Below are 27,571 nucleotides of genomic sequence, written 5' to 3'. Positions count from 1 at the left end.
TTTTGTTCGCAGGCTAACACCGAAATGAACTTATAGATGTAGCCTATTCATTTTCACCAGTAATATTATAAGTTCCCTGTGATTAAATATGCAATAAATACACTATATCAGTGCTTACACATTGACTCAACTAAATACATGTTCAAACTCGCAGTATGTGCGAATGGTTTTTTCCATCGACCAGTAAGTTTGTGGTTGTTACCATGGTGAATCGTAGTATCGTGGCTCCAGTCATGCAGTCTTTTATTGTGGTGGTGCACACGCTTAACTTTGAATGAACCTACTCTGAGTCGATTGAACCAACTCAAATCAGCTGTTCTGGAACCGAAAACTCAGAGTTTCCCATCTCAGAGTAAATCCACTCAGAGTTCAGGGTTAGGCTCAGTTTGTTAACACTCCTTCCTGAAACGGACCCCAGAGTTGGCTGGGAGTTGTGAAAACTGCAGTGTGAGTTGGGGTCAGCTGGAGTTCGGTGCTCCACTCCCCTTTAAGTGAAACTCTCGCCAAAATGCAACCTAGGGTCTTTTTGTGACTGGACCCGAGTCAAACTTTTGTTTAAAAGCACAATTAGGACAGAAGCGCCACTGTAAAGGTTTACCGTACTATTGTTTTGCGGTCAAATGGCCTTTTGAATGGGAGTGCTAGGGGCACTACTACGATAGCATCAAAATCACTATTTTTAAAACACTAAGAAGCTTGATAACATGAGACTTTGCTCCAAGGATCACCAGGGGCTCTACACATGAACACAAGCATTGAGAATATTTAGTTTATCAGAAATACTTTATTTTATTGATCCCCGAAGGGAAACTCAGAGTTTGCTAAAAATAACTCACTTTTGCGGTTTGTTTTCCGGTTACAAGAGTCGATCTCTGAATGCGAGGGAAAAGACACCATAGGATGAAATGTCCTTCTTAAATGAGGCCAATATTGTTTTTCACTAACAACAAAACAACAAATTATCCGTGCATTCATACGGAACTAAGCTTTAGGAGCTTTCCATCTTTACTCTCCTCCCTCGACTAATTTCGACAGGCTAGCCGTCGGCGACCGGAAAAACCAACAGCTACAGTGAGTTGTCAAACCTTCTAAGTTACGTTTTAGGGTTGGCTAGTAAACAAGTATTTTCAAAAAAATATGGGTTGACTGATGAGTTTTCTTAAGGGCTGATACCGATTATCGGTAATCAAGGAGACCAGATATCAATATTTGGAACTGATGCATTTGCGGTAAAATTAATGTCAAAGTTTAGAATAACACAAAAGCCAACAAAAACTGTTTAAATGTCTTTAAGCATTTGTTTAATTAAATGCTGCAAAAGAGAACTTTTTAATCTTTAAAAAAAAAAAAAAAAAAAAAAAGAGCCCTTGCTCTTTCCATGCTGACCCCTTCTTTGAATGTATTGCTGACTGTCTTTCCTGGTGTTGCTTGACTACCATGCTGTACTTTTAGACCTTACCAAAAACACAACGCTCTAAAAAGTATATTCCTGCACAATCCTGAATCAATGTTTCATTTGGAAAACCATGTGCTTGGTTAGTCAACGTTACACAGCCTCTCAAAAACTCACTTCACTTCAAGTTGTCTCTCTTCTATTAGTTGTCAGAACTTGTGCTTGAATTATTTCAAATCATTTGGCGAATTACACAACAGCTCTTTACCATTTTACGGCATTTGCCATCTTTTTGTTTCCTGTGTGATTGTACCGTGGCAGACCTGACTTGCCACCCAGTAGAGTGACAGCGGAAACGTCCACATACAGTGACATCATGGGTATACCCTTTATTCCAGTCCTGAAGGACCAATACTCCTCAGGTTGCCGTTTCCAATAAGACACACCTAGTCTCCATCTGCTTGACACCAGGTATGGATCATTAATGTCACAGTCAAATAGCACGGGAAAACAAGTGTTAAGTAAGGAGGGAAAACAATGAAAATATTTTCAACATGATCCAGTTTGGAGAGGGAATGTTAATAAAGACAGACTACAGAAGAGTCAGAGGTGTGTAATCAGAGTGAGTTGGTCAGCATTAAAACATTGTCCCAACAGAGAGAGCTTGTTGTCCAGTCCCAACAAAAGGTCAGAATAGCATGGTTGCAAAGTTAGTAGTCAAATTCCCCAAGGACGTCTTTGCTTCTGCAAGACAGACCAATTGTATCAATTATTTTATTTGGGATTTTCTGTTCTTTTAGGGTGCCTCCTGAAACTTTTAATGCTGTTTGGCTTCATCATTCCAACCGGAATAAGAAGCTTTATTTGCTTTTGATTTCCAATTTGGTGTTTTATTGTTTATTAAAAAAAAGTGGCACTGGGGTGTAGGTTAGGGAATAAAACAATGTCTAATAGTCCTAAATAAAATACTGAATGAATATATGAGCAATTGGTGTCTGTAAAAAAACGTCGCTTGGCTGTTTGCTACTAACCTTTCATGTTAGGCTTGGGTTTGTCAGTTTGCTTGCCTGTGGGGGTTTGTGCCTGCTGGCCCTGGACCCCGGAGGAGGCCCCCTGCTGTGCAGCTTTCTGTTTCAGCATGGTCCAGTCAAATGTGTAGTCATACTGGTGGTTCAGAGTCCTAAAATAGATAGAAATACCACATCATCCCAATATCCCAACAATCTGCTGTTTGAAATTGGTTATGGAAGGACATAGGAAACATAGGGAATAAGGGAAAGACGCAAGAGATTGGAGGGCAGAGTTAGACAAGAAGAGGTGATGGCACAGAAATCAGTCTTCCCTTAATGTAGCTTGCTTTGTTCATGTATTTTTACAACAGAAATAGCAGTATACAAACAGAGGAATGACAACAAAAACTGATGAACTGGAGCAGCTTTTAATAACTAACTTTAATAACTAAAAGCAAACTCGCTCTTATACATTTTCTCAGAAGAAGCACAGATGACAGACCTGAACAAGGGCGGACATCAAGACTGGCCACAGCAAAATGGCATTTTGCCTTATGTATGTGTAGCATGTGTACCTGAAAAGGATGCGGAACAGTTGGCGCAGGTACATGTAGTCTGGAGCCTCCTCAAAGCGTAAGCCACGGCAGTAGTTCAGATACATAGCAAACTCTGCTGGGAAACCCTGGAAAAACGAATTCATTCAAAATTAAGTATGTGGAGTGAGATCCCTTACCACAGTGCCTGTTTTAACATTTTCTTACCTTACAGAGGACCTCAACAGGGGTGGACATCTTCTTCTCTGAGATCTTCTCATACTTCTGCTTCTTTGTAGCAGCCTGAAAAACACACAGATACATTAACAATGCTAGTATTATCATACTACCATGCCATTGTTTTTTTTATACTCTGACAACATTCACTTTTGCAACATAAATGCAGCATCTGAGTTACTATTTCTGCAGCATCACAATTTTGGCACCAGAGCTCACGGGCTGCCGTTGTAGTAGTTTAGTAACCCTGACAATAGAGGAATGGACTGAGACTTGCCCATCTCCAGAAGAAAATACACCTGCTAAATGACATGCAAAGCTATGTAAAGAGGAGGTCGACCAACTGGAGAAAAAACTAAGTTAACTGAACACGCTTAGGCAAACAAAATGGGCCGTCAAGTGCTGGCTGTGACTGGTGCATGGATACAGGTGTAGTTTTAGACCTCAAGACAGTGTCAAAAGAGCAGGTCAATGACCTTTTGACCTCAAAGGCCTGAGCAGCTACGTTGGTTTCTGTGTTCAACTTAAAATCGTTACATCAATGACCCACAGCTCTGTCGGTCCTTGGGTCTCCTCAAAGACAGAGACGTTGTGAAAACACAGGAAGAAGGGACTCGACATGACCGTTGCGTCAACATCAGAAGATGACTTCAACTCGACAACAGTGCTGGATCCCAACACCCCTGAGGGGCCAGTAAACAAAGTGTGGTTTGATGTTCAACTACACTTTGGGTGCAGAGGAAATGAAGGCTATTGGAAGCTCAAACCCACGTCATTCATCATTAAAAGAGGGACAAAAACAGCCTTAGGAATGCAACATTGGCCTTCAATGAGCATACAAAGAATCACAATAACCCACTGGAGAAAAATAAAGAGAACAAGCGGATTTATGTATGAATAACCTGACAATCCTGGCCAGTTTCATCCACAGAGAATTATCTCTCCCACCTAGCCATGGACGCACTAGCCTTATGACTTAAGTTAGAAAAAGAAGTGAAATGCAGGGCCAACAAGGTTTGGCAAGTGACCTAGTTTTAAATATATAGTGGTATTTTGGCTATCCTGACTGTAAATGACCCATATTACAGCCTAAATGTAGAAAATGTTATTTGCTGTGTGTTACAGGTACACTACAGAGCAATCATCTTGCAACAATGTAGCCCAGAATTTGTAAGCAAGAACGCAGAAATACACTAACCACTACCTCTGCAGCCCCATGATTCAGAAACTGAATCGGACGTGGGTCTTGAAACGAGAGATTACGGCCATTGAGTTGCCACAAGTGCAAAACCTCCCTCCAGAGCTATTGGCGGCCAAAACTTAGTGACCGGAGAAAGTGGAGCAACGTCCTTGCTAATACAAGCAACAAACCCCCATCAAGACAAGAAATGCAAAAGCTACAAGCAGTTTTCAAAGTCATCCTACTGATGCTCAACAGTTTCTGTGGTTGCACAATAACCGGGAACATACAAATTAATGTAAATAAATAGACAAATATGTAATAAATAGGCTAGCCCATGATGAAAAAGATAAATTTGCTAGTGTTCCATAGCAACGGCATTGGCAGCCAGACCAGAAGGGACTATTTAATTGTAAAGACATTGTGATGTGACAGTTGGTTATATTTTCATACCTTTAATCCCTGCCACGGCAGACTGGTTCTGTTGAAGTACATCAGCACATAGCCTAGCGACTCCATGTCATCACGGCGACTGCACACAATAACAATATTGATCAAATATAATAGTCACTGCCTCTTTAACGTATTTGTATTCATAAATATGCATTATATACATCATATACACATTTCATTTATTACTGTAATGGAAAATGAAACATTTAGTGAGAAGCTGGTTGCACCAATGTTAGACCAGGAAAAAGAGCAACTTCCAAAAGTTTGCTAAGCTTAACTGAGAAACCAGTTCCCGTGTTTTCAGATGCCAAGACCATTTTAATTATTAGTTTTATTTCTAGAAACATTTATTCTAAAAAGGGGGACATTGATTTTCTTTGGAAAATTGTCCTTGAGAATCTAATTAAATGACTGAACTGATGAATGAATCCAAATGAATTTAATGAAATTAAACATTTGCACAGACCTCTGTTCAATGCCCAGGTGTGCATTGATGGAGGCATAGCGTGCTGTGCCAGTCAGGTTCTTGTCTTCTCTGTAGGGGATGTGCTGTCGTGTTCGGTTGTCTCGGTACTTCTTCGCCAAACCAAAGTCAATAAGGAACAACTGATAGAGAGGGAGAGAACACATGGTTGTTATTTTTCGGAGACGTCCCAAAGAGCAATGATAATCCAAAAGTTAATAAGAAATGACAATGCACAAAATTACAGATTTTAATTAATTTTAGCTGAGTCCTGCTACATAACATGTATTTCTCAACAATATTGCATTGATTAAGGAGATCCTTGTTACAGCATTACCATGCACAGGGGGAAAGTGTCCTGTCAACAACTAAATAAAAGTCACTTATAGCTTCAATGTGGTAACAGTAGTCTTACACAATTAAGTTGAGTTCTGAGAAAGCTGCATCAGACAGATTTGACCTCCCCTTGTACAGTATAATAGTGATGGGGCATTGTTGTTTTTCTTTTAAGTGTTAAAGAACCTTTTCAGGTTGTTAAAAAAAAAGAAAGAAAGAAAAAATAGGTATACAACAAGATATACAAAATGTTAATATAATTATTCACACATTTGTCATTACAGTGTTAGATGCAGTCAAATGCTCTGATTAATTAATGAAAAAACAGTTTAGTAAAGAGGCTATGAAAGATGGTATTTAACTTATGATTTCTGGATACAAAAGATTCAGCAGCTGAATACAATTAGCACTGTGCTAATGCATTGTAGATTGAATGAGGTTGGTTCGTTTCCCACTCGACTCAAGCTGCCCAGTTTCAACTTCCTAAAATGTATTGGGTGCCGTACTTGTCCAGTTTAGCAGCTGCAGTTTAGCTTTCCTAAAACTATGTTTCTCAGTCGGCCATTTTGATTGACATGCCACTTCTTTACATTTACATTTGTAGAGGTTGAGTTATGGTGGGTAACAGTGTTGCAGAGTCATCAATTAAAATGACAGATGTCATTTGTAATTCTTATTGCTCGTACACTAGAGCACTGTAAACATCCAAGGTATACTCCGTGGTCAGGCACAAGTTGAACACTTCATGGACAAGCAGACCAAAAAGGCAACCTAAAATCATCCCAACCTCACCATGCATGTACCAACTGCGAATCGAAACGTCCAGACAACCTGGCTATATAAGGGCTTTCTAGGCCAAAACACGCAACTGGGAGCGGCAGCAAGAGTACCTGTTTCAGCATAACAGGAGTTCAACAGGGCAGGGAATGACTGAGGCTGAAGGCTCTGCCTTCATGTTATTCTGTGACAGCTTATCAATCTGCGTACATCCTCAATCATTAAGACAAGCCTTGTTGCTCCATAACCCTTAGCTCGTTAATGTTTGCCAAATCCAGCACTGAAAAGCTGAAAAATCTGTTTCTGATGTATAATAAAATCAGAGCCCACCTCTGCAGTGCACTGCTAACAGTTGAATCTAATTTTAAGATAAATGTCACACACTACCATCCAGGAGTTATGCCATTATAGACTGGAGCTATTAAATTAACAGCAGGTGTTGGTCAATATAAGGTATACAAGATCTTTACAACTAGTGCATTTAGTGATTGTTTTATTAAATCATCAACGTGAATTGAGCCCTTATGAAGGTCATATCTCACAAGTGTTCTAATACAAGAGAGGGCTTCTACTGCCATGAAAAACTATTGATGTGACAACCTACACTTAAGCAGAACACAGTCAAAGCCAAAGTAAGGACAACAACTGATTTACAACCCTTTAGTTACTATCAAAAGGAACACAACCAGTGGTTGAAAATCCCCTGTTCTCAAACTAGATGCATTATTATAGAGAAACCCTATCGGAAAAGTGTTTCAAACCCACTTAAGTGAACACATCATGAAAACTAATACAATATTATACTGTCACCTTGCACAATGTATTGAAATTCCTTGTCCATGCATAATATAACATGCTATGACCAAATGTGACCATACCAGACAATCTAGTGTAGCCGCTTAGACATTTTGTGTCTTGAAAGTCCGGTAAATTAAGATAAACTACTGGTGTAAATAGACTGCGTTAGAGCGATTTAAGGTGCATCTCCTCCCCAGTACACCTGAAGTGTGTCACCATATTAGCCAGTCAATCTTTTACATTTTCAATCTTTTACTTATTATGCTTTCTTAAGTGAAAGCTTTCCTACATGCATTTTAATGTCTAACCGCACGCAATCGCGGTTCCCTGGTTTAACCCCAATTAAAAATTAAAGCACGTTATACGTGACATGGTTCACACTGGTTTGCATCCATCAAACACGTTTACAATACCTGCGTGCACGCTGTTGTGTCACAGAACACTAGCTATCCTATTAGGACAACCCAACCGCAGTTGCAAGTCAAGTTGGCCTTGAAACGTCAAAAATCCACGAAAGCACGCATTTTAGTAATGTAACGTTAGCCTGTTGTGTTTAATCTACTACTGTGAATTGTTGAATTAGTAACGTTACCGTAAATGACAACACTGTAGCGGAAACATTGTGTTAGCTCAGTTCCACGGGGATATGTGTAGGGCTGGGCGATATGGAATATCACAATATTTGGGGCCAAATTACATCAATATCAATACCACAACAACATTGTAGTGTTGACTATTGCCAATTGGAAAGCTATGCCAGCGGCCGTCACTTATTGCCATAGCAACTCCAAACATCCTGATAAGGTTAAAATGTTTTGCCTGGTTTACTTCATCTAACAGTGACTTAACCAAAAGATGTATTCTGGGATACATTAAAAACTTTAATTTGTCTAAAAGAATTAATATACAAATAATTATTTTTAAAATTTGAATGAAAGAATTATATTGTTAATTGCAAGTATTTCTGATAATTGTATAGCCAAATTTGGAATTGTTACAGCGCTACACGTGTAGTTACAGTGCTGCTAAATGGTAATTTCATTTGTACAATTTCACTAGCTCATGTGAAACAAACAACTGAAGTAAATCCAGATTTAAAAACTGAAAATCCAGTTAATGCTTTCCAGACAGGGACATTAGGGAGTAAAATACTGGTTAGGTTTGTCACAACTATCAAACATTCAAACTATCAAGTATTTTGCTTACTGCTAACCAACTGCCTGCTGAAAGTCCAGTGGGGCTGATTCTAATTGAATTTGACACCAGGTCAGGTTGATGAGTTGGTCAGACATTTCATTTTTGAAAAGTCCTTCAAAACTCTGGCAGTAATAAGCAACTACTTTTAAATCATGTAACTGAGCATTTTCACTTGAAGCAGATGAATGAGCGATATTTTTTCAACAAAAAAGGAAAGTGACAGTTTGCTTAGACTTTGATGAAGCAGCTTCACAGAAGCTGAGCTTCTCTTTGTATCTAGGTGACGACCATGACACAAATTAATATATCCGCTGTGTGAATTATTTCACTGTGTGTGTGTGTGTTTCTGAACACGGATGCAGTGTAAACATCTTCATTTCCCTGGAGTCAACAAGCATGAGTTGATATCCTACATGAACAGCCACTTGAACTCAAATTGTATATATTTATTTGTCATACTAAGTCATAACACTAAAAAGTTACTGCAGGGAAAACACTGTTTACTGTTACCCCCGCTAATTTACCCCATGCTTTAATGTAACTTTCTAACCCTGATACTTTATTAAACTGAAAATGGGGATGTCCCTATCCCGATTACAAATACCAGATTATAGCCAATATGGGTATTTTTAAAACTGATCAGGGATTGGCATTCACCCAGATTACCTTCCTCTGATCATTTACATCAGCTTGAAGTGATCACCACCTATAAATCACACAGCCCTGTGCTACAAACACACCTCCAGACTGCCTGGACGCCGGGACTTTCACATCAAGATGGCGCACTGCCTCTCACAAGTGTCCGTCCAGAGAGTGTCTCGTAGCTTGCCAGCCCTTAGTCATCCATTTAACAGAAGCAGATTACTCCAATTCTCCACACTTCTACCGTGATCCCACCGCCAAACCTCACGTACTGGCTGTAATTCCCTGGAGCCGAAATCAGAACAGGAGAACAAAACCAAAAGACTGACTATTACGCGCTGGACAAGCGCGTAATAGTCAATAGTCAGTCAGTCCAGCGCGGAACTTGACAGTTTTTTTTTAGTTTAGGGCTTGTTGGGATCCTACAGATAACCGTTTTGTTGTTGAGAGAAAAGACTTATTTGCTGCACTAAATTAAATGGATTAAGAATAAGACATACATGTACATTTCAGTTTCTTTTGTTGACTTAGTTATTTTTATAATTAATTAATAAATAAATAAATAAATAAATAAATACTAAGCAGTTTGGGACATCCCTTCCTGACAGATGTGTTTAAGAGGGCTCGGCGGGAGCTTTAGGGTGACAGAAATGTAAAGAAATAAAGTAAACAAGCTAAGTTAGCCATTACTTATTTTGCGCAACAATGAGTTAGAATAGTTATACAATTCAATATTTTTCACATCATAACATAATAAATGTATAGCTGTTTGGGGCCCTTGTAGTTGGGGCCCCCGGGCAGTTGCCTACATTGCCTGATGGTAAAGTCTGCCCCTGATTTTTTCCCCTGTGAACCAGAGTGTATTTCACCGGTTTTCCTTGCCGTTATGTAGCCTCGACTTGGGTGTCGTGCCTGCTACGTCATGGCAGGTGTACTGAAAATAGTGAAATACCCTGCCGCTGAATATTAGAATGTGAGCCATTTAGAACATCTAAAAAGGTTTTTTCTCTAACAGGACTTTTCTCTTGTTGCTGCATGGCGAGGTTCTTTGTGTCTGGGCTTAAACCTGGGTGTTTCCTAGCAGCGCTAGTACTGGAGATTGGCCTTGGGAACATTTTTTGGAAGAGTTGGTCTCATCTCGGACTCAACAGCATTTTTACAGTATTATGCCTTCTAAATTAACTGAAACCCATTTTTTCTTATTTCCTCAGAATTCAGTGGCTGATTATTGCGATACAGTGACCACTATATATGATCTATTTATCCTGAAAAGAAATTTGTTGTATGTGGGTGTTTTTAAGGGGATGTGGATCTTTCAGATGAATTTGAGGAGTGCCTATAGTTAGCATTTTATCATGTCATGCAGTGTGGGAGTCTCAGCCTTGATACACTCTGGTCTTGGTTATAACTTGTTCACGGTTTGGGTGGTCTTGACTACAACACTGCTCCCCGGTAACTGAACCTGTAAAAGACTGGTGCACGGTGCAAACATCCAAACATTTCGGTCGAGGCAATAAAGAAGACAGCATGAGACAGTAGTGTAACATTTCTGAAGTTGGGATTTTGTGTAATCCACTGCATTGATTGCATCCATTCAACGCATTCACAAAGGCTATTATCAAAATAACACAAAACACTGAATTAAGGTGAAGGAAACCAAAGTTTCATCAGTTAGCTAATGTAACAAGTTACAATAGCCAATACCCCTAACTAAGCCAACTGCGCAATCTTGGAGGGTGACGTATGACCTGCAGCTTCTACTATAGACATAAATCCTAATCCCATTTTTAGCAACAACTTCTGAGCACAAAATTAAGTTATTTGTCAAAAATATTTAATGAACAGTGTGGTAAGTCAACATAGCCAGAAAATTTAAAATGTCAAAATACACTGGAGGGTGCCTTGAACACACCCATGGCAAACTCAATTTGCTTTCTGTGTGTGTTATTTTCTGTTTTAACATGCAGCTCGGCTGGGACTTCATGACACAGTCATGCAAATATATTATTGTTGGTCATCTATAAGTTGTATGATACCATTCTCATTAGAGCTTTTGAGCCCTTCCTTTTCGATGGCATGTACACAAGTTTTGTATTTATCGGTATAATTGTAAATTAAATAGTTCTGGGAGCCACACTGCTTACTTTTGGTCAGCTACGCTGCTATTTAATAATACAAGTAGATTAAATCAAGTTCCACACTGCCTTGGCTCAGAGATCAGGTTTGAGTTTGGTTTAATGTGAGTTACTACAGACTGAATCATTGCATTCCACTTGGATGAATGCATTCACTACTATCAGGACAAACATTAAAAACAAGCATTTAAATGTAGGCAAGAGGGACTGGAACCCTTTATTACAACAAATGGGGACAATAGCTACTCCCTAGGGACAATAGCTACTCCCTAAGCAATGCTGATGGGTTTGCTTTCCTCTCTCACTTTAATGAAGTGCACACTGGGTGGTAGGGGGTACAAACATTGGGTATTGTGAGTGCAAGATGGGTGCTGGTGGTCTGATTCACTTTAAACCAGTGTAGTTAGGTATGATTGCAAAGCGACAACTGCTGTTGTGAGGCAGCTGGTGTTGTGGTAAAGGTCACACCTGGTTTAATCCTGAGAAAGATGGGTCCTGAGAAGAGCTAACAGCCAAGCTTCTTTTCCTCTTCCCCACTGACGAGTCTAAACACTAGGGCAGACAGTAGAGGGGCAGGGGTCAAAAATCACACAGCCGCTATCCACCTTCAGTCACAGTTAGCATGAGTACAACAGGCACTTCTGGTTGCACCCACATGGTTTTCTCCCTTAGATACAACTAACAGTGCCTTTTTCAGGTGGGACAGGCACATCCAAGGCTGGACCTACATATTAAAAAAAAAATCCACTTTAAATCTTTGTGGTACAGATATGATCATTCTGGCCATCAGTCTAGAAGAAACCACATGATTGTGATTTTCTTCTGTCAGGACAACCGTGGTAAGATCAACCCTGTAACAACAAGCCAAAAGTGTCTCTGTAAACGTGGAGATGTGGAAACTTTAATATCATGTCTGACAGTGACAATAAAGGCCAGTGCAGACAGGCAACACCATGGCTCAGAAAAGACTTGGGGGATAGAGGGGATTTCAGCAGCAGATGGTAAAGAGCCCATGGTTGTCCATCCTCCACCAGCAAAACAAATGCATATAAAATATCTGCTAACAAAGAAAAATTTAACAAGCGCCTAGAGAATGAAGTCGATGACTATCATAACCAAGTTGTTCACAGGCCACTAAAAAGTTCCTGCCTCTTGTTTAAAAACGTCAATCATAGGCGGCTAGACAGACATAAGGGGTTAAATCTGTACTACAGTCGAGTTAGTATAAGTGAAAAATGGGTAATGAGCCACCTGTAAATAGTCTAATAGACTATGTTACTACCTGTATCACATTAAGATGCCTTGTAATGACTTATCAACTCAAACTTTTGCAATGCAGCAGCCCCAGCGTCGGGACAAGGTAGCTCTACAAAGACAAGCTTACAAATGTAGGACCTCGCACTGCTTTGGGCCAGGATACCAGAACATTGTTTACAGAGATAGTGTTAACTTCTGGAGTATTGAGACTCAAAGCCGTACTCATCCCCAGTACTAACCGGAGCCAGAGATACAATTGAAGAATCTGTAGCCGTTGCGATAAAACCAGGGGCAGAGGGTAGGTGAGATAGCTAACATATATTAGGTAAACACAGCCGTGTGCCTACTACAACCCAAGGCTTCAACCTTGACACATGAGCAAGTGACCGCTGAACATGAACAATTAAACCATTTAACAGTTGAGAGGCAACACTTGGCAACAAGATACTGAACCGCATCTTTCTGCCCAAAGAATATCAATATCAGCACTAGCACATCGAAGCTGGTGCTGATTGGGGTTATAAAGATATTACTGCACAATTTGTCACAGTATATGAAAGCAATGACGCACATATTAGAAGTTTTGGCACAAGACAAAGTGATATTAATATTACAATTACTAAAGTGATATTCAAATTCTGTCACCAAGGATATGCCGACACCCAATCTTCAACCGTTCCTTATTCAATGATTGGTTTATCTTATTGAGATTAAATACTAAGATACAACCTAACCTGGTACGTCAGACGTACCTGTGACATACAATGTCTATGAGTACTTCTTCTCTTTCTCTTCATAGTCGTCGGAAGAATTTACCATACAATCAATAATATAATAAAACTAGAGGGAGACAGGGCAGTACAGCCCGACCAGGTTCCTCTCTTTACCCTGTCTCTCTTAGTTCTGCTGTCATAGTTTTAGACTGCCGGGGGACTTCCTTTGACACACTGAGCTCCTCTCTCCATTATCTTTCCATTTGTGTGCATCCATGTCCCAGAAATGCTTGTTACTAACCTAGCTCTGGGGAGTCATTCCCCAGAGTCCTTGTGTTCTTTTTTTCCCCAGCATGTTTCCTTGGATCAGGGAGGCTCCAAAATCATGGTGGCAGCGGTCGCCGTGGTCCCACTACACGTCCTGCGATGCCCTGTTACATCCTACCACGCTCTGCGGTGCCCTGCTATGCTCTGCTGTGCCTTGTAACGCCGTGCAGTGCCCTACTATGCCATAAACTACTACAAACAACATTATCATTTACTGTGACTGTTATTGCCACTCTTCATTTCAACCCCAGCCGGCCCGTCAGACACCGCCTACCAAGAGCCAGGGTCTGTCCAAGGTTTCTCCATAAAAGGCAGTTTTTCCTCGCCACTGTCGCACTATGCTTGCTCAGGAGGGAACTACTACAACTGTTGGGTCCTTGTAAATTATAGAGTGTGGTCTAGACCTACTCTATCTGTTAAGTGTCTCTAGATAACTATTATGAATTGATACTATAAATAAAATAAAATTATCTTGTCCCTATAAATCTGAACAGACATATTGCCGGTTTTCTGGTACACCACGACTAAATTCACTATCATTTTAGGGCACCAACAACACCAAGCCGTTCCTTCAGAAACTACTGCCAATAATAGCTGACTGATCAAGTGTTTTGCACTGCCTCATATTTGATTTTCACAGCGTCACTTGAACAAACAGCCATCGGCCAGCTGATAGCCAATGTGCATGTGTGTGAAAAGACAGCTGCTCAGTATTCTAAGGCCAACTACGAATAGCACACAGTGAGCTCTGATTTGCTTTAAGATGGATTAATCCTTCTGTAACATGGTATTATGCAATCCCACTCTAGAAAATGTAAAAGTATGAAAACAATTTAAAAAGTAAATTGAGCAAATTCTGCTACACAACCGTAAAATGACCCATTCGGTTTCCCTTTTATGCATTTAACAATGCCACTGCTAAATGATTAGCTGCTATAAAAATCTCCCCAAACACAAAAAACTCGCCATCCCAGAGTCAGGGATGAAACGATTGAACACAAGAATTAAGGTGCTGATAAGACATGTTAAAATAAATATATCTTGTACCCAGAGGCGGAAAGAGTTCAAAATTATTCTACTGAATTAAAAGTATGATCACTTTGATGAACTTTTAAGTAAAATTACTGGTATAAAAAACTAATGTAAAAAGTAATTATATAAAATGTATTTAGGGTTCATTCATATAGTTACTTTGATAACAGCGAGAGGAGATATACTTTATATTGATCCCTATGTCAATATTTGATTTATATTTTATGAAATTGATCTTTTGAGATTTAAGGGCAAAGCAAAAAAAAAAAAAACGACAACATTTTGATTTCAGATATTTTGCCAAAACGTTAGAGCCCTTTTAAATTTCTTCTGTTTTTGACTCAAAACTAAATTTGATTTAAAATGTAGCAAAGTTCAATAGTAACATATTACAGATTTTACAAACTACTCTAAAATGTAAAAGTACCCAAAATACAAAGTAATTGTAATTTGTTACTTTCCACCTCTGCTTGTGCGTTTACCCTCTTATGGATAGAATGTGCAAAAAAGATATTTGTATAGTTCAAAACTATACATTTTTAAGAGGGAATATTCAAAAACTGTAAAGTGGTTGTTGTTTTTAAACCGTGGCAACGCTGCAGGACACGCAGCAAAAAACTAGGGTGACGGACGCTCCCTGTCGGCCCAGCATGGACCGACAGCTGACAGTCTCCCTGGTGTGGCAGGGCTTTAAGTAAGCCTGGGTCTAACTTTGGCGCTAACCCCCTTCACTTTAATCAGCAGGTGGCAAGCAACACATGGGAACTTAGTTTGGGTCTTAAGGAGTTGTAGCATTTATTCACCGGCAAATAGCCTAAACTGTGTGTACACACGTACACACACGTACACACACACACGTACACACACACACACACACACACACACACACACACACACACACACACACACACACACACACACACACACACACACACACACACACACACACACACACACACACACACACACACACACACACACACACACACACACACACACACACACACACACACACACACACACACACACACACACACACACACACACACACACACACACACACACACACACACACACACACACACACACACACACACACACACACACACACACACACACACGGTTGTAAAATAAATAATCTCCACTGACCTCACACACATTTGTGAAGACTTGAACACACAAAACCTAATTTGACATCTACAACTGTGTACTGATTTGTCTAGAGCCCCTCTTGTGTCAGCAGACATGCAAAATATCTTCTGGCGGTGTAAAAAAAAAAAAAAAAAGTCAAACTTGCGGATTTACACTACAGCACCGGCGCTGGAAAACAACTCCTACAGGAAACAAGGTCATCTGTTCAATTCATCATTCCACGTTTCCTACTGATTTTTGGAATGGAATAATCCTCAATACAATTCCATTATATTTTAAGAATTCCAAATTATCCTGAATCCTGAGGTCAACACTTATCTGCAAACAAACGGAGCTAAACTGCAGTGTCAGAGATGAGAGGCTGGCTGCAGCAAGGCTGCCATACAAGCGGGAAACATCAGTGGAGGTTGGGCTGAGGTAGCACACCTGCTATGCAGCAGAGTACACATTCTTTGAAAGTTAGTAAAATACATATCCCATGTTTTAACTTAGCCAGACGTTGCCTGTCTGCAAGGGCTCAAAATAACGGACACAGAATATTCTATTTTAATTTCAGGCAACTTGAACACACACACACACGCCTCTGACCAGACGGAAACAAATTACATCACAAGAAGGCAATATCGCTGAATATTTGTTTTGTGTGGGTAGCTAGAAAACCAGCATCATAGTCCAGAATGCAGAATCAGTTCTTCAGCAAAAATCCGGTACACAAAAACTGGGCTACGCCACCCTGCAACCTTTACACTACATCAACAATCGTCTTTATGATGAAGAGGTATTAACATCATTTAAGAAAAAGCTGTTTACGTAACTAGGGTCTTAATTTGATCCTTTTGGCCATGATTCCAACAAAAGTATACCTTTGCACAAAATCACTGGGGGATTGGATATTATGTTGAAGATACGTTATCTTTTAATTTTTTATCTTTAACAGTGGATGGTGAACTTTTGGAAAAGACTTAGATTGGTATCAGTGTGGACCGACTCAAAGGGTAGTTCCCATATTATTTTCTCAGCTGAAGCAGTTAACACTCAGCTACTATTTAAAATGTTCTTTTCACACCTCAAACATTAAAACACAAAATGCATAGTAATTACCACTAGAGAACTGCTGTCAAACTACTTTTGGATTTTTTATTTAGTTGCCTACTTATTCATTTCGGGAAGGTATTTGTATTTCATTCAATGTTTATTTATCTAATAAATATATTTAATCACGTAGCAATTTATTTCATTGAACAAAGTATTCTACATAACTTTATTTTTTATACTCCCAAAATAGCCTCTAGTCTTTGATAGAGGGGTGCCTGCTACTTTGACATACATCAAAAAAGAATTTTGATGTATGTCAGTTTTGTTATCTAGGAGATCAATATTCACTCAAAATGCCAGATTTACATGCAGGCGTACATCCACAAACTTTGATGTGATAAGATTTTAAAGACTATAAAATATATGGCAGTGAAACTTTGGAAACATTATGGAAACCTTAACAAAACAACATTTTCATATTGACACTAAATGATAGAAATTGATGAGGCTGATTTTAGTTTTAAGAAAACCTACACTTGAGAAGCACAAGACAAATGAGTATATTAATTAACTGTGGAAAGCCATTTTCTGTCGTCGATTGCACCATGAATGTAGCACTTACATTTTCCAGAACTCTTCCACTGCCCTTACAGCAATCACATCTTTCAGGATAGAACATCATTTGAATTGAATACAATTGCTCTAGTTAGGTCCTCTCTCTTTGTTAGACTATTTTTTCATATGGGATGATAACCCCTATTGGTTGTTGCTGTGCCCGGCCCAGCTAATGTTGCTGTCAGTCAAAGTATGACATTTGGTACCATTTGCAGGCTTACAAAAAATGCAATGGACCAATTGCCAAATTCATGGTTTTTCTGAAACAGCAGCAACAGTGGGTCTAGTCGTAGCCATGGAAAGGTAGCAAGTGTAGTATATGGAGAGATCGCCATTACTAAAGTTAAATTTGTAGATCGGCTCAGGAGCAGGACTGTTAAGTTAACTTGTCCAACATCTGCCAACAGCTCTATAGCTTTGATCATCCATAGTTAAAGTATGTACAGAACCTGGACAGGTCTTACCTTGTTACAGTGACGGCCGATGCCCATGAGAAAGTTGTCTGGTTTGATATCTCTGTGGATGAAGTTCTTTGTGTGTACATACTCAATTCTGCTGATCATCTGAAGATGAAAAGAAGGCCACAGTTAAATATTTCACAAAGTTAATTACCATCCTTTCCATAACTTGCTAAAATGGGTTTACATTTTTAATGAAAGTTGTTCCATCAATTCAACTTGTGAACAAACAGCTTATCCTGTCCAGCGATGTAAGAGGCACATCAGGTTGAGAAGTTCAGTGTCATTAACAAATATGGGTCATTTAAAGTCCCCAGTAGGCCTATTTCCACAGGACATTTTCACATGTTACAGCATGAAAAACCCAGGATTACCTAACATTGATTGAAGTATCCAAGTTAGCTAAGCCAATGAAGCAGCTTACATAACATCATTGCTAGCACAGCCCTTTTTTAACATCCTTAGTTACACCTTTGCTTTCCTGCCATGACATGTCAAAATGTCTGTGAAAACTAGGGCTGCATGATTAATCCAATCACAATGTCACTCTGTGCCACAACATAACCGCAAAAAGAGTGCAAACTTAGAGGTGTGCTGTGTGCACTCCACGTCACCACGTGATGCCCTTCACTTTATCGACAGTATTAACAGATGAAGCCACAGTGTCTTAAGAAGCTTTGGGGTTACTATTAACTCACTTTTCTACTTTACATGCCTCTGCCTTTAGGTCTGTGCCACCTCTTGTCCCCTCACACAGCCACTACGCTGAGACTGACAGTGCTCACTGGCGGTGCCTCTCTTCTCTTGCTTCACTCAGGCCCAACGTCACTCGATCCCTCTTACTAATGCCTGACTAATGCTGCTGTGTTTAATCTACGCTGAACCGGCTCTCTGAATTACACTGCCCCATGGATGTATAAGCGCACTTGTCATAACAACGTCCACGGAAGGTGACCAGTGACCAGTCAGTCTGTTTAGGCAGTAGTGTGTGTGTGTGTGTGTGTGTGTCATGTATGGCCACATGAAATCCTATTAAATAGAATTTCAGCAAAAAGTTAACTTCAAAAAAAAAAAAAATCTTCTTTACCTTTGACCAAAGCAAAGTTCATATTTACTCCCAGATAAAGCTAGTAGTTTAGAAACCAGACCAGCTGGCACACCCTCCTATAGAACGGTGTTTCTCAGCACGTTCACTGATTCAGAAGATTTCATACAGGTGGATGTGTTTGAGTGTTAGCTACCTGGTCTGCCAGCATAAGAACTGTCTTCATGGTGAAGCGGCGAGAGCAGAAGTTGAAGAGGTCCTCCAGACTGGGTCCTAGCAGGTCCATGACTAGGACATTGTAGTCCTTCTCTTGGCCATACCACCTGGGAACAAAATAGTGACATTATAAGGGTGTGTCTGTGTTCAATCTGAACGGATCACAGCACATTGGCAGAACCAACTTCAACACTTTGATCTTTCAGGCTTTTATAAAAATAAAAAAAGAAGTGGTAATGCACATTTATAAAGGATTAGGATTATCAATACAACAATAGGAAACATTGTTTTACTTTGATGAGAATTAATGCCAGACTACCCCCCCCCCCCCCCCTTGGGTCAAGCATAATTAAAGGTGCTCCAGCGATGTTGGGTGACGTTACTTGTCGTCTGAAGTATTTTCAAACAAAACGAGACTAGCTTGCCCCACGCTCCTCCTCATCCCAACCCCCTCCCTCCTGTGCTTTTTTTGCACTGACCCCCCCCCCCATCCCCAAATGCTTCTTGTCAGTTATTGGCTGGAACACTGTTTGTGTATGCTTGGTGGGGCAGGCGGGCACAGTTTGTTTTTGTTGCCATTTGTAGACCCTGGGCTGTCTACAGAGACCGCAGTTTTTACAGTGTGTTCTGGGGACAGGCAGCTCACGGATAGTGAGAGGTTTTCTGTATGTGACAACAAATGTAGCCTAAAACACGCATGACATTGCTTTGAGCACCTTTAAGGCTCTACCGGTCAGCACGGTTTATTCAAAGTTTGTACCGTAAGGGCAAATTCATACCAGTTTTCTTTCTATAATGTTTACACCGTCCACCCTTAGGTCTAATAGTTCCTCTGTACAGCTTCTTACCACACACACACACAGGGCATTTCACAAGCAGAGCATTTGGCCTGCACCATTTTGTTGACATCCAGATGTTTTTTGGTTTGGTAATTACATAGGTAGGCAGACAGCGATACAGAGAGACACAAGTGTCAAGAGACTGCTACAAGTTAGCTGAGGTTGAGCTTGGCAAACTTAAAGGATTTAGCAAGCCTACAAGCACATTAAAGTACAGAAGAGTACCAACAAAATCTGCAAACAACATCTAACATGATGATAAACAACTATTTTGCTTTATGACGTGTGTTAAGCACCTCCATCTCTATGAGGGTAAGCTAGTGAAACACATTCAACGGTCTTGGGTTTTTCAACAGCAACACGTTGGTGTATTTTACAGATAATTACAATATTTTGGTGACTCCAACAGCTGGGTTGTTATAAGCAATACAATGAGGGCAACAATTACAGCATTTTATAAGACAACACATACTTTTATTATCCCACAAGTGAAAATTACATTTTTTGTACTCAATTATGGTACACAACTGAATTAATTTCAAGTGCACTTCTTTTAGAATAGCAGTTGCCATGACCATAAGAGAGAACAACCCATTCTCTGAGCCAATGTAACACAGGTCAGGCACACATTGATAGTCGTTTTGAATGGGTCAACATATGTCATATTGTTGTTTTTACATTAGCAAAAGACATTAAGAGAAAGAGAAAACTCAATTTATCAGATTAAGAGTGTCGAAGACAGGGCTCGACATTAAGGCTTGTCCGCAACAAGTAGTTTTTTTATGATGCAAGTGGAAGAGAAATGTACCTGCCCCACTGGACAAGTTTAAACTCAAAACTAAATAAAATGCCATGTTACTTTACGTTATGCGCCAGGCATTACGCCTCACCACGTGTTAATATTACTTTATATTATGGACTCTGGACAATCTTTTTTTCTGGTCGAAGGGGAAATCTATGATGACATTTGTTTCTGTTTCAACCGGAATGTTTTAATGTTGATAGTGTTTAAATGCTTTCAACGGTTTGTTCAAATTCTGCATTAGCAAAACAAAAAATATTTACCCAGACAAGTCACTTTTGTGCATTGACAAGTGAAACGTAAATGTACTTGTCTAAAAGGACAAGTGCCTCAAAAGGTTAACTTCAAGCCCTGGTCTAAGAGTTAAAAGTAGGTAAGGTGTACATCAATCAGCCTGTGTTACAACTCAATTACTTGAACTTTGCAACGTTTAAATGATGCATGCCCCTTGACTGTGCTATTGTCAAACACTGTGGTGGCTGTACTGGTCTGGGCACGTGTAACATTCTGTAACTTCAGGTACAGGTCTAGTTCAAGCATTCGATCTGTGAATTCTGAGGTTAATCTGACACCAAAACACAGTTCAAAGTGTTGTAACACCGTAAGGCAAAGCCAAAGCACCAAAGCACCAAAGCACCCTGGAAATGCAAAGTTCTTGCGAGAGCACAATTTCAATTTGCTCAGCGAGTTTCTCTGGCATCAAGTAATGCTGCTCATTATCTATGTCATTGTATTCGTGCTGCACCAATCACATCGGTGTATCAGATAGACGGGCCAGAGGCGAGCTAAACAGATGCCAACCGCTGGTAGCTAAGCGTATGGGGCTCTGGATACGTCACCCTGAGTGTTGTGATTGGTCCTAGTGTTATCCAATTGCGTGCAGTGAGATTTTTCAAATATGTACTTAGTGCCGCACCACGAGATGGGTGACTTTAATTACTCGATGCCAGACCATTAACGCTTTCGGATTTGGGACTGGATTTCCAGGCTGGAGCCAAAGTAGGCCTTTTGACATGTTTGTTTTCTTAACTTTTAACTTGTAAATTTTATTTCCCAATAGAAAGGTCTAAACAATGCTGTTTAAATTCTTCTCCAAACTGCTGGTGGGGAAATACTGAATTATTAATTTATATTTTTACAATTTTTACATGCAGAGAACGAAAAATATTGTAATCTCATAAAATATTAACAATAATTAGTCTAGATTTCCATAGAAGAATGTAACTCCCCCAGTTCCCTAAAACTCTCAAATTAATTTACAGAAAACTTACAGAACCATAAAAACATGTAATTGCACATACCAGAACAACATGTCCTTTGCAGTGCTAAATCATGGCTAGTGTTGGTTAGGTTGCATATGCTGATGTGTTTGCTGCTGATGGCCCCTGAGGCATGTACTACGAATAAAGATCAACATGCCCTGGATTTCTTTCAGTTGCCTGCTCTACTAACCCTAACAACCACGGCCCCGCATAAGCTGTGTCACGATGGTGGTTAACGACTAGTTCACTCAACCCAGGGCTTCCCAATCTAGAGACGCGTTCACAAAGAGGCGGTGTTTGCACAGCATGACCAATTACGAACATTTACCAGAGCCATAAATTTAACATCAGAAGAGCAAACTAGAATTCTACATAAATATGAAGAAAACAGACAGTTTTACAGGCAAAACACAGGAAGGGATGGCAAAAACAAAACTGACGCTGTTATGCGTAAATTACAACCGTTATCAATATCACTGCCTTATCAGTCAAGCACAAGATCTGACCATAAGTACACTTGTAATTTCCAACATTTGAATGTTTTTACATTTATCAATTTAAAAGGCAAAACCACCATCACCAAACCCACCAGACTCCATTAAATAATCAGTACTTTTATCATCGTAAAACACAAACAGCCTATAGGTAATGCCCTCTGCTTAAAACCTACATCTTTCATAAAGATACTCATCGGGGAATGTTGACCTCTCTCTCTCGCAAACAGTGACGCCATTATCAATCAAGCATAAATTCAGCATAAGTTACCACGGCGATTTAACCCTCGGGATACAGAAAACCCTGGGTTGCACCTGAAGTTACCTCATTAACGCCAAATCTTTCTTCGTAGTACAGGCCTCTAGCATGCTACAGTACACCACAGAAGCAGCATAGCTTTGATTCTTAATAGTTTATGCCAGTGCCGAGTAATTTGAATGCAAATCATTTTCTTCATATTACAAAAGTCAACCGCCCAAAAAGGCACATTTTATTTTTACGTATTGACAAGAAGGATAAAATTTATTAATTTTATTTTGTTATTTCTGTGTTTTATCATTGATCATCTGTGGGTTAAATGAATAGAACATGTTTTACAACAATTATTAGAAAGGAACCTGTTTCACTCAGTGTGAAAAAAGAACAAGAATGAAGAAAAGACTGCAACTATGACCCAGCTGTAGTCAAAGTGGAGGAGGGGCAGCAGGATCAGCAGGTTGAACAGGCTTGGACAAGACTTTGCTGCAACACTGCCAGCATTACCAGCGCAAAGATTCAACGATCAGTCCCTGCTTGCATTACAGTACAGGTGGAAAAGCTTTGCTTCAAAACCTGTAAGTTGTTATAACAGTTTCATATTCATGAGATCGATGCTAGTTTTACAACTCTGTGGTGCCTAAAAAATGAATTTTGTGTTTTCAGCATCAGAACTCTACAACGGCCATGACATGCAAACAAAAAATGCACAATTGGCATCCGACCCATGTTGCTTATATCTATGACAGGGTCACCTTACAATGCAGTTCTACTTTGTAAAAGGTGTGCCTGTTCAGAGTTCAGGTTTCAACCAAGTCATCGTGGCTCCACACTCATTGTCTCTAGTCAGCCATGTGCCAGCTGTACTGTATAAGGCTGTGCATGTTAGCGCTGTTAAGCCAGATATAGAACAGGCAAAGGAAAATCAACACCAGTCAAATGTTGGTATTTTTTGTCTGGTAGACAGATACTTTTCCTTAAAAAATGAGCTATGCTTAATGAAAAGGTGACTTTCCAATAACAAGAGAACAGTGTAAACTAATCTGTATAGCAGCGGTTTCCTATATTATTGCACAGGCCAGAAAAAGACTTGAATGCCAAAAATAACGGTAAATATCCAGTGTGTTTCCCCCTATATTCATCTTGCAGTGGAACACTGCATTAAACAGCAACGACACACTGCCGTGAGTCCATGGCCAAGGCAGCTGCCTGTGATAAGATCACATCTTTAAGAGCAGGCTTGTAAGTTAATGATACACTAACACACCGACGGCTTTGGAGTTGCGTTTTTAGCTGAGCTGGGCCAGCGCATATTTGGTTAAAACTGACCAGTGGTGCGGTTTTGCCCTCATTGTTCTCCATGAAGTTTTCTGGATGTGATCAAATATAACATTTTAATATGTGGCGGCTTCACCGCCGACTTCACTGCTTAAAAGGTAGAGTTTCTATTTTCAAACAAATTATGAACAAGACAGTAGACAGATTATGGTTGGTATAACAACCAGTGACAAAGTCAATGAACAACATGATTATTTCCTATCACCACACAAAGTGTTTGACTTTCTAAAAACCCATGTCATGCCAGTCCTTGACTATTCTAAAATAGTATTAAGTATATAAAATATGTACACATTTACCAATAATACATAAGTGAAATGGATATGTTAGGTGATTAAAATCACACAAACTGGACCATGATAATAGCGAATAAAGCTGGGTTAACCTGCTTTATTATTTGATTTATAACTTGCACCTCCTGTCACCCTAACATCATTTAAGCTCTTGATGTATCTCAGTCACACAAAACTTAACAATCCTGCCACGGCCATACATTAACTAACTTATTTGTTTTATACTAGGCCTACATCAACACATGACTTCTCATCACATGTGAAACCTCAGTATACTATTTATGTTATATTGTGCACAGAGTCATATTTATGTTCATTGCACAAGCAGTGACCATTATTACTTACCTCTTCAATAGAGGCACATACACAGCCTTGTATCCAATAAATAGATAAATACCACATGCTCCTAAAGTGTTAGCAACTCCTCTGCTGTAACAAGTCAATTTCATATGTCTATTCATAATATTAACATAACAGGTCAAACGGCACACTATGAATAAAAGTGCACTGTGTATTTATTCTACAGTTGTAGTTTACAGTTTGGAAATGTAGGGCCCAGCGTGTCTCTCAAACGTTACCACTTGCTCTGTTGGGCAACAACTCACTCATAACAGATACTTCACACGACAAAACATGTTGTGTGGCAGGCTGTTACAGGCTGAGACAAGGCCACATTTAGGACTGAAATCACGCGGTGAAAACGTTTCTACCGTGGGGCTTGGGTTGTTGTTTTCGCTTGTGCTCGGCCGCCATTTTCTAACAGGGTACGGGAAGACATGTTGGGAGCTAACGCAACAAAAGAGGAGCGGCCATTTCCAACCATATAGTTGGTTTTCCTCAACCTTAACAGCTGTTAATCACAATAAAAGTGCACAGACGGGGTCTTAACAAGACAGATACATAGCAACGTATGCAGTGAAAACCCGATGAGAAGCGTTCGGGGAAAATATATCGTTCCTATAGCGTTTTAAGTAATGTCAGAGATTAGCAGGCCTAGTGCCAACAAGGCTGCTGTCTCTTTAGCATTAGTTGTCTTCCCCCCCCCCCACACACACACACATATATAATCATTGGCCACACTAATAGTGTCGGTAACGTGAAAACAATTCCACTTGACGTTACCTGATGTGTGGGATTCCGACACCACCTTGTAGGATTTTGTACAGTTTGCTTTCGTATAACAGCTGTGGGTGTCTGGCTTTCTGCGACTCCAATTTTACAGCTACCTCCTGAAAAGGACACATACACAAAAGATCACATTTATATTTCCAACGTTACATTGGACACAGCAACGACATATCGTGGCACACGCTGTGACACGAATACTGCCGATTAATGCATCGTGTAGCAGCTTAGCTACATCAAATTTACCGCTAGCGGACGTTGTTGGCAGGCTACTTCACAAAGCAGTGTAGCAATCTATCGGCCTCAAATACTTTGACTCAGCCACCGTTGTGATCGGTAGAAAAACTGATTACCAAATTCCCCAAAAGTGGTAAGGCAGTGAATGACGTTACCTCTCCATTTGTGATGTTGATGGCCAGATATATGTCACCGAAAGATCCTGATCCAATTTTTCTGACAAGCTTGTATTTTCCACCGACTATGAACTCGGCTTTGGACCCACTGCTGCTCGCCATAATATCCACCAGATGACCACCCGATTCACGTTAGGAAACTGTGTGTGGCAGTCTAGCGGCCCGACGGTCAGCAGAGCATACAGAGTCCTGATGAGTATGGACTGACGTTAGCTGTTTGTCTCGACAGATAACCGAACAAGCAAGTTTCTCCTGACAGTGTTCGTTTTATTCATAAGCTAGCTAGCTAAACTCAATTTTCGTTCAAATAAAACCTCCTCCGAGAAACACGGAAAGCCGTGTCAGTATCGAAGTATATACATCCAAAACTAAAAAGCTTGCGGCCTTCAACAACCACCCAGCTACCTCGTAGCTGCTATAGAAATCTAACGGTGGCTAACGTTAGCATCAAGCTAACGCTGTCGCAAGGACCGCCGTGGAAAAAAATGTCCGGACCTCCTCCGTGTTGAGTAGCAAAAACGGTCCTTTCAATTAAACATCCGATGGCAATGTTGCTTTTTTTCAATCTTTTTAGTCCTTGAAGGGCCTTTTCAGCAAACTTCAAGGGTCGCAACAGTCTGTGGAAAGCGCAACCCACTCACTCCGCCATCTTGTCTTCTCTACCCTTTCTCTCAGCTGGTTTCCGTTGGAGGCGATTATCTCATGACACCTTCAGGTGTTTTCGGAAATACTACAATCAAGACTCATGACGAGCGCTGCAAAGTGATAGACTACATACAGTATTTCAAGTTGAGGCCTCCGAGCTGTTCTCTATGTTTAGGGTTACACATGTGAGTCTTAACTATGGTAAAAGCAGGCTTGGATAACAGATTTACAGTGGTCAGGACTTTTATGTTGTCTGCTCTACCTCTGGGTGCTAGTACTAAACTGTAAAGTTCTACTGTAAACATTAAACGACAACAATAATCTGATTTAAAAAATAAAATAAAATGAATCTAAAAAATAAAATAAAATTATCTAATTCACAAAAAAAAAAAAAAAGACACGTATTTTCAAAGGGTTAACCTGTTTAAAACCCCCTAACGCTGTGTTTAATTGTATAATGGATACATTTGACCTGGTTAATGTTTGGAGGGAACAGTTTCCAAAGTACAGACAATATTCCTGGCCCAATAAGGACTGCTCAAGACAATCCAGAATTGACAACTGGTTAGTTTGCAGATGTTTAACGAGGAACAACATTTTAGTCGATATCAGTAACACTCCATTGCCCGATCACAAAGCGATTTACCACTCAATAACTCTGTCCTCGGATCAGCTCTCAGTCCCAAAAGCATCATTTTTGGAAACTTAATAGTTCCCTCCTTGAACGTGATCAGGTCAGACAAAGAGTCAAAGACTTGACTGAAAGCTTTTGGATTAAAGCAGACTCTCAAAAAGCGTATGGGACAAATTGGGAGCTTCTAAAATATGAGTTGGGGAAGTTTCTTAGGAGGTTTGGTGGTGATCTGGCAGAGAACAGAAAAGCAGTTAAAGACGAGGTTGTTGAGCAGCTAGTGTTTCTTTCTCAAAAAGAGTCTCTATCTAGTGAGAAAAGATGTACGTGAAAATACAAAATTAGATGACATTTATAAATCAACAGCTAAGGGAGCATATATAAGGTCAAAAAAACAATGGATGGCAGAGAGTGAACAAAACTCAGCCTACTAGACTTGGAAAGAGTAAGATACTAAGTACTGTAGATC

The 27,571-nt window shown here is 40.0% G+C and overlaps 1 protein-coding gene and 1 long non-coding RNA gene across 5 annotated transcripts in view; one reads left to right on the top strand and one right to left on the bottom strand.

Annotated features, from left to right (window-relative positions):
* Window positions 1-26,542, bottom strand: part of LOC116685986 (casein kinase I) — a 35,218-nt gene extending 8,676 nt beyond the window's left edge. The window contains exons 1-10 of one of the 4 annotated variants that reach the window (XM_032510916.1): window positions 25,806-26,541; window positions 25,411-25,517; window positions 18,985-19,111; window positions 17,750-17,848; window positions 11,623-11,706; window positions 5,273-5,412; window positions 4,807-4,885; window positions 3,165-3,239; window positions 2,979-3,085; window positions 2,425-2,573 (exon numbers count right to left, since the gene is read on the bottom strand). In XM_032510916.1, the coding sequence (XP_032366807.1) occupies window positions 2,425-2,573; window positions 2,979-3,085; window positions 3,165-3,239; window positions 4,807-4,885; window positions 5,273-5,412; window positions 11,623-11,706; window positions 17,750-17,848; window positions 18,985-19,111; window positions 25,411-25,517; window positions 25,806-25,928 (1,090 nt within the window). In that variant the 5' untranslated portion in view covers window positions 25,929-26,541. Of the gene's footprint in view, window positions 1-2,419; window positions 2,574-2,978; window positions 3,086-3,164; window positions 3,240-4,806; window positions 4,886-5,272; window positions 5,413-11,622; window positions 11,707-17,749; window positions 17,849-18,984; window positions 19,112-25,410; window positions 25,518-25,805 lie in introns of those variants that run through there. The other 3 variants (XM_032510919.1, XM_032510918.1, XM_032510920.1) reach the window with 3 other exon arrangements.
* LOC116685987 (uncharacterized) lies at window positions 247-20,559 on the top strand. Its single transcript, XR_004331104.1, has 3 exons — window positions 247-419; window positions 19,139-19,141; window positions 20,549-20,559. It is a non-coding gene; the product is annotated as an uncharacterized LOC116685987 (long non-coding RNA).
* Window positions 26,543-27,571: the final 1,029 nt, after the last annotated feature.

This window comes from Etheostoma spectabile, unplaced genomic scaffold (assembly GCF_008692095.1).
Source record: "Etheostoma spectabile isolate EspeVRDwgs_2016 unplaced genomic scaffold, UIUC_Espe_1.0 scaffold280, whole genome shotgun sequence".
Taxonomy (NCBI): Eukaryota; Metazoa; Chordata; class Actinopteri; order Perciformes; family Percidae; genus Etheostoma; species Etheostoma spectabile.
The sequence above is the reverse complement of the archived record's forward strand: the minus strand, read 5'-3'. Positions and strand labels throughout refer to the sequence as shown.